Source organism: Akebia trifoliata, chromosome 9 (genome assembly GCF_017979445.1).
Source record: "Akebia trifoliata isolate Shusen 1 chromosome 9, ASM1797944v1, whole genome shotgun sequence".
In the NCBI taxonomy this organism is placed as follows: domain Eukaryota; kingdom Viridiplantae; phylum Streptophyta; class Magnoliopsida; order Ranunculales; family Lardizabalaceae; genus Akebia; species Akebia trifoliata.
The window spans coordinates 25347410-25358064 of record NC_141383.1 but is presented as its reverse complement, the minus strand read 5'-3'; the positions used below and the strand labels follow the sequence as shown (position 1 = coordinate 25358064).

At 35.8% G+C, this 10655-nt stretch overlaps 2 protein-coding genes across 3 annotated transcripts; one reads left to right on the top strand and one right to left on the bottom strand.

Moving 5' to 3' along the window:
- The first annotated feature begins 2423 nt into the window (after window positions 1-2423).
- On the top strand, window positions 2424-5963 carry LOC147394988 (HVA22-like protein a). 2 transcript variants are annotated; one of them, XM_086453761.1, is made up of 5 exons: window positions 2424-2621; window positions 2775-2801; window positions 3266-3388; window positions 3671-3854; window positions 5660-5963. In XM_086453761.1, the coding sequence occupies exons 1-5, from the start codon at window positions 2566-2568 to the stop codon at window positions 5669-5671; spliced, it is 402 nt and encodes a 133-aa protein (XP_086309887.1). In that variant the 5' UTR covers window positions 2424-2565; the 3' UTR covers window positions 5672-5963. The 2 variants fall into 2 exon arrangements, with proteins under 2 accessions (XP_086309887.1, XP_086309886.1); XM_086453760.1 differs by having other exon boundaries at window positions 2437-2621; window positions 3608-3854.
- Window positions 5964-7958: 1995 nt separating this feature from the next.
- LOC147394987 (pentatricopeptide repeat-containing protein At5g61370, mitochondrial-like) lies at window positions 7959-10023 on the bottom strand. The gene has a single exon (XM_086453759.1). It carries the CDS (start codon window positions 9693-9695, stop codon window positions 8163-8165), a length of 1533 nt encoding a protein of 510 aa, XP_086309885.1. The 5' UTR covers window positions 9696-10023; the 3' UTR covers window positions 7959-8162.
- Between the last annotated feature and the right edge of the window lie 632 nt (window positions 10024-10655).

The following is a 10655-nucleotide window of genomic DNA, read 5'->3' as shown; positions in this document are numbered from 1 at the left end:
CGACGAATGTGGTCCTGAACCTATGTCGTGACCGCTTACATACTTTACCAACTCACCAAGTTAAAATGGAGAAATAATGCAAAAATGTGGAAGATGATAATTATATGAAAATTGATGATTGGAGGTAACAATAATAATAATGGTGGGACTTCCTACTATGCCTTCAAAACGAAGACAATCAAATGGTGAGAAAATAAGAAAATGGGGAGACAATTTCACTCAATTATGTTTGTGCTCTTCAATAGGGGAGTATTGGACTCAATTATATACCTAAATAAAATAAAATATAAATATTTATTATTTAAAATATTTTCAAGAGTCGTGATTTTCTGACACCCCCTTTGACATATACGCTCCCTGGCATGGCATGGGCTAGAATCATAGATTTTTCCTTGGGATACACAAATGTAATACCCTTAAATATGTCTAGTTGTGTGTCCCGAGGAAAAAATCTATGGTTATAGCACATGCCACGACAGGGAGCATATGTCAGAAGGGGGCGTTAGAAATCGTTATTCTATTTTCAAACATGATTGCATCAGGCCATGGATGATCCAAAATCGAAGTGGATACTTATCAGATGAGGTCCTTATCATAACCCAAAATCCCAAACTATCGATTTGGGTCTGGAGTTATCAAACAGGTTTCGGATTTAGAGAAAACACTCCATCAAATAGACGGTTGAGATGTTAGGGATTCCCTATCAAATGTATCCAGAGTACAAATCTTTAGAAATCCAATATTGATCTCCAGGAACTCTGTGTTTTTCCTCTTATCATAACCTTCGGCTTCAAAACTTCTTATTTTAGGGCTATCAATGGGTCTAATTTTGGCCCAATCCAGCCTGGCTTGGCTCCTTATGGACCAGGTTTGGTTAGTGAACTAAGGTCCATTTATTTTTTGGATCGGGCTGACTGGGTCCTCTTCATGTGGACCGGTCTTGGACATAGTAATATGATGAGTTGGCCAGAGATGACCTGGCCTGATCATTATACGGGCTTCGTTCGAGATAAATTTTGAAACCTTTAAAGTCTGGCCCATTTAAAGTCCAGCTCGAACGTGACCTGTCTGGCCCTTTAACAGTACTACTTTTAGAGAGATTCTATTGGCACACCAACTTTTACTTACAACACACTCATACAAAGGTTGTTTACATATGGGATTTTTTCCAAAACGTACGCAACTTATGTCCAAATTCTAGTTTCAGTACACTATTCATTTTAATTCCCAAAACACGCTTTTATAACCAATGATTTGTCGATAAATTATGTGACATCGTTGACAAGGCAAAATCATTAATATTTTATGAACGAATTTGTAAATTATAAAAGTGACAAATTCATTGTAAAAAACATGTTTTGATAATTAAAATGAATAGTGTACCGAAACCGGAATTTGGACATAAGTTGCCCATACTATGCATATATATATATATATATATATATATATATAGATGGGAAATGTTCAGCACCCTAAGTTTTACCACACACTTTAACAACGTTTTTTGTCCTACATGGGTTAGAAGTTTTGGAATGAGTTGATTTTTGGTGAGGATGATCTCTATGATTAGAAGATCATCCTCCCCAAAAATCAGCCCATTCCGAAATGTTTAGCCCCATGTTTACACGTTGAAAAATCGTGGACCGTCCATTTTTTGTAAATCAATTTTGATGGGGTTAGAAGTTTTGGAATGAGCTGATTTTTGGTGAGGATGATCTCCTCACCATAGAGATCATCCTCACCAAAAATCAGCTCATTCCGAAACTTCTAACCCATGTAAGACAAAACGCGCTTGTTAAAGTGTGTGGTAAAACTAAGGGTGGCGAACGGGACCCTAGATGGGAAATGTTCAGCACCCTAAGTTTTACCACACACTTTAACAAACGTTTTTTGTCCTACATGGGTTAGAAGTTTTGGAATGAGTTGATTTTTGGTGAGGATGATCTCTATGATTAGAAGATCATCCTCCCCAAAAATCAGCCCATTCCGAAATGTTTAGCCCCATGTTTACACGTTGAAAAATCGTGGACCGTCCATTTTTTGTAAATCAATTTTGATGGGGTTAGAAGTTTTGGAATGAGCTGATTTTTGTAAATCGAACGGGACCCTAGATAGATTGTTGTGTTAGAAGTAAATGTTGGTGTCTTAATAGAAGCTCTCTTAATTTGCCACCTATTTAGGTTTTTAATATTTTTAAAGTATATTTTATATTATATTTTAAAAAAATTAACCAAAAAATCAAAAGCTAATATTTAAGCGCCACGTGGATTCTCATCCTGGATTTATAATATGCTTTTCTGCATCAATGGACATCTGGAACTAAGATTATTATTCACCCACTCACAAAACCAACTATGTCGTCACGTGAGTGACACGTGCCAGATGTTTTACTGTCTCAGTGTAGGAGGTCGGCAACTATATAACCCAACGAACTCTTCTTCCTACCTTTCTCTCTCTTCCATTTTGGTGGAAAATATCTAAAGAAGAGAAACAGAGGATCATCTTCATCGGCTCTGCGAATATTGGTTCTGAAGAAGTACAGCAGAGAAAGAGAAAATTAAAGACATGGGTACAAGTGATTTTTTCAAGGTGTTGGTTGCTAACTTCGATGTTCTTGCTGGGTATGTTTGCCTACTTTTAGATTTTTTTTTTTTGTGCATAAATTTGTGTTTTTTGTTCTTTCTTTTTGTATGAAAGTTGATAGTCTTTCTGTATCATGGCTTTATATTTGAATTAATTTTAATTTTGATTCTTTGTGTTTGATTGATATTCAGGCCTGTGGTAACTCTGGTTTATCCCCTGTAAGTATTTTTATTTTATTTTGTAACTATATTTGGCTCAAAATTCAGTTGTTTTTTTGGTTTATTTCATCCATATTATTTGATGCTCTAAATTTTTTGTTTTAATTTTACTTGTGCTGTTGTTGGATCATATTGAATTTTGGTAAAATTATGCTGAATTTTTTTTTATTTTTTATTAAGTTTGTTTAATTGAAATTTCTAAAATGGGTATTTTTTATTATAAAAAATTGTGATTTTTCTAAAATTTTAATGATTTTATTTAGAAAAGTTCAGAGAAAAGAGGAAGGATTAAGGACATGCATGAGGGAATTGTGTTTTACAAATGTTTTGAAATAAGTGTTTTTAAAATTTCATTCTCACTTTTTTTTTTTTTTTTTAAGTAATAAACTTATTTTTCATTCTTAGTTGCTTTTAATATACTAATAAATTGAAATTATGATTCTTCTTGTTTGGGTTATTGACAGATATGCCTCAATCCAAGCAATAGAGAGTAAGTCTCCTCTTGATGATCAGCAATGGCTAACATATTGGGTTTTATATTCCGTGATCACCCTCTTCGAGCTTACTTTTGCAAAGGTCATTGAATGGTAAATTGCCCGACAACGAAATTCACAATATCTTTTTAAGATTTTCCTTGATTTTTCTTTATTAGTTGGCAATAACTTAAGTTCCTTAATCCTTTAATTGCACAAAAAGATTAAAGATAAATCTTGATTTGCTACAATAATATTGATGTATATAAATTAGTGCAATTTACTTGCTTCACTTTGACATTTTTCGTTTTTTATTTTTTCATCTTTACAAAGGCTCCCCTTTTGGTCTTATGCAAAGCTGATTGCTATGTGCTGGTTGGTGCTACCTTACTTCAGTGGAGCTGCATACGTCTATGAGCATTTTGTTAGACCAATGTTTGTGAACCCACAAACATCTAACGTCCGGTATGTCCCATGGGGGAAGAAGGACGGCTTGAATAAGCCAGAAGACATCCTAACGGCTGCGGAGAAATACATAGAAAAGAATGGGCCGGACGCATTTGAGAAGCTCATTAGCAAGGTATGTGCAGTATTTATTTATGAAAAATGATTTTTTGACGCCCCCTCTAACATAGGGCTGTCAACGGATAGCTATCCGATCGGATAGTACTATATCCGAATTCGAATCCGAAAATATAAAACACTATCCGAATTCGAATTCGAATCCGATCGGATATCCCTAACAAACATTCGAATTCGAATCCGAAAAATATATCGGATATCCGATAACATCCGATTCGATAAAAAATCCGACGAAACCCACAGATTTGTCCGAACAATCACTCCGACCAGTTCAGATCGGAGAGAGAGAGAGAGAGAGAGAGAGAGAGAGAGAGAGAGAGAGAGAGAGAGTATGTACCTGCATGCTCGCCGGCCGGGGAAGACTTGTCGGAGTTTGCATAGTTGAAACGACGAAACCCACAGATTTATCCGAAAAATCACTCCGACCGGTTCAGATCGGAGAGAGAGAGAGAGAGAATACATACCTGATGCTCGCCGGCCGGAGAAGATAGTTGTCGAAGTTCGATCGAAACCGTCGTGTCGTCTGGTTGTTTACGGCTTTAGCCATTAAAGTGGGTTAGATAGAGAAGACGAAGTTTTAAAAATCAATTTTCGTTGTTATAACCGAATAATAACACATATATATGTACATATATAAACGTTTTGTTGTAAAACATAAATAATGATATGTAGTGTTCCGGAGCGGATATTATCGGAGCGGATATTATCGAATCGGATATTGCGATATCCGAATTCGTATCCGAAACTCATTCGAATGTTAGAATGACATCCGAATCCGAATCCGATATCCGAAATTTTCGGATAATATCCGATTTTTCGAATTCGAATTCGGATTTCGACTATCCATTGACACCCTTACTCTGACATACGCTCCCCGGTCACAGATCATTTTCCTTGGGATACACAGAACCATAAATCTTTTCTGGTGTATCCCAAGGGAAATGATCTACAGTTCTGTGATGGGGGCATATGTCAGAGGGGGGCATCAGATTATCACAACTCTTTATTTATTATTACTATACTTGATAAGTAAGGTATGAAACATTTTTATGTTTTTTTTCACATGGAAGTGTGGCATTCCATTCTTAGTCTTCTAGTGTGAGAGTAAAATCATGTTATCTTGAGGTTTTTCTCTCCCAATGTGGAGTTATAAGACCTTGTCATTTGAGAGGAAATATGGGGTGGATGGCTTGTTGCCCTCAACGAAAGGTTCCCGCCTTGTAACCCACAATTTTGACATGTCTTTTGATTCTGACCATTATGAGGTGAGGCCTAATCATTCATGTAAGTTTCTCCATACCAAATTTCTTTTCATCAGGAAGGATGGGCTTTATGCTAATTTATTATTTGAGATTCCTCATGGTTTTATTTAGGGATGGAAAAATCTTATTTCTTTCTTTGGGTAATTTTGTATGTTTATTTTAGTTTTTCTATAACAGAAGACATTGCTTTGGACATAATTGAATGGAGGAATATGATTTTGTTTAGCCAACACCAAATCCTTGGGATACCATAAAAATGGTATCGAGAGAAAGAAACACATGTTGTTGAGTTGAGTCCCACATCGGTCATTCATTGCTGTGTCTCTCTCGTTATAAACTCCTGGGCCTCTCCACTTGTTGTCAATTGGTTTTGAGTTGGAACCCCAAATTTATCACACATCATGAAATAACTTGAAATTTTCATTTTTCCCATTTTTTAACATTATAAATATTATATCCTACCTTGCAGCCCATAATTTTCCCTCTCCAACTATCTGTTATTTGCATTGGGACTAAGTTTCTCTTGTTTTCTATTTTGCAGGCCAAAAAGTAAGGCTCAGACAGAGTCATAAGTTCACGGTATACGATGAGTTGATGAAGATTGTTGATCTTAGCAATTAACTATATATGAACTTTCTCCATCCACCATTTTCTCAGGTGAGAGGAAGATCACCACTCGGTCATGTTGTTTTATGTTTGACGCTTGGTTTTTTATGTCCTTGTTCGTCGTTGTTTTGTGTTTGAAACTTGGTTTGGTTTCTGGTGTCTATGTTCCCTGTGTTGGAAGAAAATGTCCTTATTGTACACATGTAATTACATAATACATGACCTGTTTAATCCTATAATATATGCATGTCTCTACTTACCAAGTAAAATGTTTATTTTTTGTTGTCTGGAAAATTTCAATTTGCGGGTTGGCCTCATATAGACGCGGATGACATTATTGTAATTGCAATTCAAGCCATTGCGGAAGTGCTAAATTTTGCAAGAAGAAAGGAAATGCAGAAAATTATTTTAAATTTAAATTCTCTTTATGGCATAAACAAGGAAATTTCTGGTTCTTGGAAATATGCAGATCAAGTCAAGGAGATACAGTTATTAGGAGAAGTTTGAATCCTGTGTTTTTGAATTTTCTTGGAGAGAAACAAATAGAGCAGCGGATTTCTCAGCACATCTTGGATCATTTAGAAATGAGATTTTTTTGTTCTAGAGGATGAATTTATTATTCCTCAGGAACTTGAGAAAATTCTTCTCGATGATTTGATTTGTAATTATGTAAGAAAGACATGGATCAATAAAAAAGGGAAATTATTGCATTTTTTCATAATATAATATATTTCTCTTACCTCACTGTCATTTTCACTTAAGCTTTCAACGTATTGTTGAAGAAGATGAAGATGAAGATGGAGAAAAAGATTTTAGACGGAGAAGAGGTTTCAGAAGAAGATTGAAAACATAGATACGAAGAAGAAGAAGAAGATGATTTAATTAAAAAATGGGAAAGTGTCTTAGAAACAAAGTGTAATACCTTTGTATCGTAGCGTAATTTATTTATAATGCAATGTATGATCTAATAATATCAGACTTTCGTCATGTGTATATCATTGTGCCATATTGAGATGTAATGTGTATTGCAATCTTATTTATTTTTACATTTTTTACTAGAGGATGATGAGACAAATGGATGTAAAGTATGAAGGTTGGAGCTAATACCAGAAGTTTCGTTACGTAAAAATGGAGCTTCATTGATGTTAGTCATGTAAAAATGGAGGGACGATCAATATACTAATAGTTTAAAGGTGTAAAAATGAAAGAGAGCAAAATATCTACAACTAAAGTTTCATGAACAAGGATGATGTGTGTAAAAATGACGAAATAAGTTTCAATGAGAAATTTTGTCTAAAATTGTCCGTACCATCTGCTACATACTATATTTCAGGTTTAAGTAACAATCTCAAGAGAAACCTAATAAGATTGAGGGATATTTTGATCTTTTGGTAAGGTGTAAGGGTAAAATGTCAATTCATAAGAGATGAGGCTTGAACTCCAAAGTTAGGAGCCTGAATAACTAAATATCACTCAAAAACCCTTTCTTCTATATCTATCTCCCTCACGACCACAAAAAGCAAATCAAATAACCTCGGAGAGAGAGAGAGAGAGTGATCATAGTGGTTTCATGGAGAATAACAAAGAAGGCTCCATGTTGTAATGTTGCCATGGTTGGCTCATGGTCACATATCTCCTTTTTTTAGAGCTAACCAAGAAGTTCATACATAGAAACTTCTACGTATATCTGTGTTCAATTTATCTTCCATCTTTCTTCAACACCAGACCTCCCACCTCACTACCACACTACCAAATCACTCCTACCCCATCTCATGCCAGCCCTCTTTAAAGTCTTTGACGACTCACAACATTCCTTCTTCAATCTCTTAAAACTCCTAAACCCTGATTCGTTAATCTACGATGTTATGCAAAATTGGGGTCATGCTGCTGCTTCTGCCCATAACATTCCAGCCATTGGTTTTTCAAGTTTTGGTGCAACCACTGGTTCCTTCTTTAATCATGTCGTTAAAAACCCAGGTGTCCAATTCCCATTTCCAGCCATCTATCTTCCTCAACAAGAATCTAAGATCATGCAGTCGATTAGAAGGAACGATATGAACGTTGATCATTCTTCAAGGATTTTCTTTATTAAGTCCTTTAGAGAAATCGAAGGCAAGTATGTAGATATCTTGTCTTCCCTATTGGGGATGGAGGTTTTACTTACTGGGCCTCTTGTTCAAGAGCCAGCAGCAACAGTTGATGATGAGGATGACAAGCCATCAAAGTTCACTGAGTGAAAACACGGGTATCTCAAATTATATTCACCAAAATAACAGTGATCCCAATGGTGTTCATCATATTGTCCAGTCCAAAAATATCCCAAAAATAACTGTATTAGATTTTAAACTTTCTAAAACTAGAAAACACACAGGCTACAAACAGGATAGTAAATTACCATTGTTTAACTTCAACACTTAGCAAATTAATTCTCCAAAGCGTTACTCTTTTTTTTTTTTCTTCTTTGTCTTCTTATTCTTAATCTTCGGCATTGTTCTCGCCACGCTCACTTCGTCCACTTTCTTTGTTGGCTTAAATACGTCAGTGATCGATGAATCCAACAAATTGCTTGAGCATTGAAGAACGATACCCTGATCCATCGCCTCATCCCAAAGCTGTCTTCCTTTTTCAAACTCTCCTCCTCTACAAAGTTTCGGTATCAACATGTCATACACTGGCCCATAGTCCCCTATGCAACTCTTCTTCATTCGCTCAAACAGCTCAAGACCATAGCCCACCCTCTCAACTCCACAGAGAACACCAATCAAGTCATGGTAAAACCTCGGTTCCGGCCTCAACCCATCTTCAATCATCTCGTCCACGACACGATTACCTCTACCAAACCTCCCCGTCAAATACAAAACTCTCACAACAAGATAATAACTGACCCAATCGGGACAACCACCCGAATTCTTCATTGAATAGAGTGTTTGATATGCTTCCTTCACTCTTCTCGTCTTACCCAAACAAGATAGCAAGATATTGAAACTAACAGTATTTGGACAAATACCATTAGACCTCATCTCCATCATCAAATTAGAAGTTTCGGGAACAAGCGCAGAGGGATTGAATTTCAGGTTTCTCTTGCACAGGCACCTTAGAAATGTGTTATAGCAAAACAGGTCTGGTGCAACTACCGACATCTTCATGTCGTTGAGAATTCTACGAGCTTCCTTCACATTTCCATGGACACACCATCCATGAAGAAGACTCTTATTAATGCAAGGCTCAACACTAAAGATCTCATTTTTATGGTGCCAAACAACTCCTTCAGCTTTTCTTGCATGCCCTTTTGCACAAAGAGCATGAACAATGGCTGTTACAGTAATTCTATTTGTCGGACACTTGAACTTCTCCAAATTCTTGAAAAGCCCTATTGCTTCATCTTCTCTCCCCAATTTTATTAATGTCTCGGCAACAATACTAAAGGTTTCGGTCTCCATTGTCCGACCCTCCTTTCGGAGTTCGGAAATCAATATAGTCAATGCGACGAGATCCTTTTTTTCGGCGAACACCCGGATTGCATAATTGAGAGTGTCGTCCCCTAATGTATATTTCAGGTTTTTTCGAGACCACACGAAGAATCTGAGGAGCCTCCTAGTGGGTACATGAGTTTTGCAAGAATCTATGATTTGGGTTACAAGAGTAGAAGTGATTGAAGCTGTGGATTGATCAAGACTTGTTTCCAAGTCATCTAGACCACCAATGCCGCTTGAGACGATATGACATAGCTCTTGAAAATTGGGTGATGGTTGCGTAGGCTGCGTTGTGGAGTAGAGACATTGCGGGAGATGTCGAAAGCGCCAGATATGAATTGGTTTCGATAGAGAAGAATTTAAATTTGATGTCAGTAGTGACAACATACCCTTTGAGGAATTTTGACAAATGGGTGGTGGTAATTTAGAAAAAATATGATTTTCTAACACAAATTCATGAAATTTGAGGTGGAAAATCTGTAACCATTGAAAAAGCATTCAAATGTTGGAATGATTCAACTTGAGTAACTACTTCATATAAACAAAATGCGATTCATGAATCATGATTGGATGATCAATCAAATCTAACTTTTTTCTTAAAACACACCAAACCATGTTATTAGAGAATGATAAAAAATGATAGAGGTCTCACCTCTAGTATCGGAATAGTGGAACAGATAGTCCCACATCGTTTAAATAGATATAAAATAAATAATTTATAAACCAAAGCGCTAAGGAAATGTTACGAGCAATGATCTAACAGCGTTCAAGGTTTACAAAGGTCAAACCAACGTATCTGATTCTCAGGTACAAATTACGCATATGAGCTCTCTTTTATTTTTTGTCTATTCACATATAATTTGGAAATACCCCTCCAAAATTTTGGGTCATATAGATATACCCTCCACATTTTGGATACCCTAGGTTTTCAAACCCTAAGGTTGTTAGTTGAGAGAGTAAATTACCTAAATGCCCTCATCTTCAAATTCTTGAGAAAAATCTCTTTTAACTTTTTTTTTCTAAATCTTTTTTCATCTACAAAGCTGTTAACTAAAAAACTTGATTTTTTGTCCAAAATTCTATCATCTTCGAGTTCTTCAACCTTTATCAAAAAGCTTTTTTTATCTGTTCATCATCATCCATTATTTTCTACTTCACCTTAACCTTTGGTGAATAAATAAAAAATCCCTCAATTTTTCTACCTAAAATTAATCTTCATCTTCAATCCTATCAATTTTTCAAGTTCGTAGTAGAAGTTGGTAGAATTTTTAACTTGAAGATGGCTAATTTTAAAAAAATCGTCATTGTACTTCTCCAAAAATCGTTATTTAGGTTTAAATATTGAAAGTAATATAATCTTGAGGGTAAAAATTTGTTACCACGAGGTTGAAGATGATTAGTTTTGGGGAGAAAATCAAGGGATTTCTTACTTGAGGGTAAAGTGAGCTGAAATCAGAA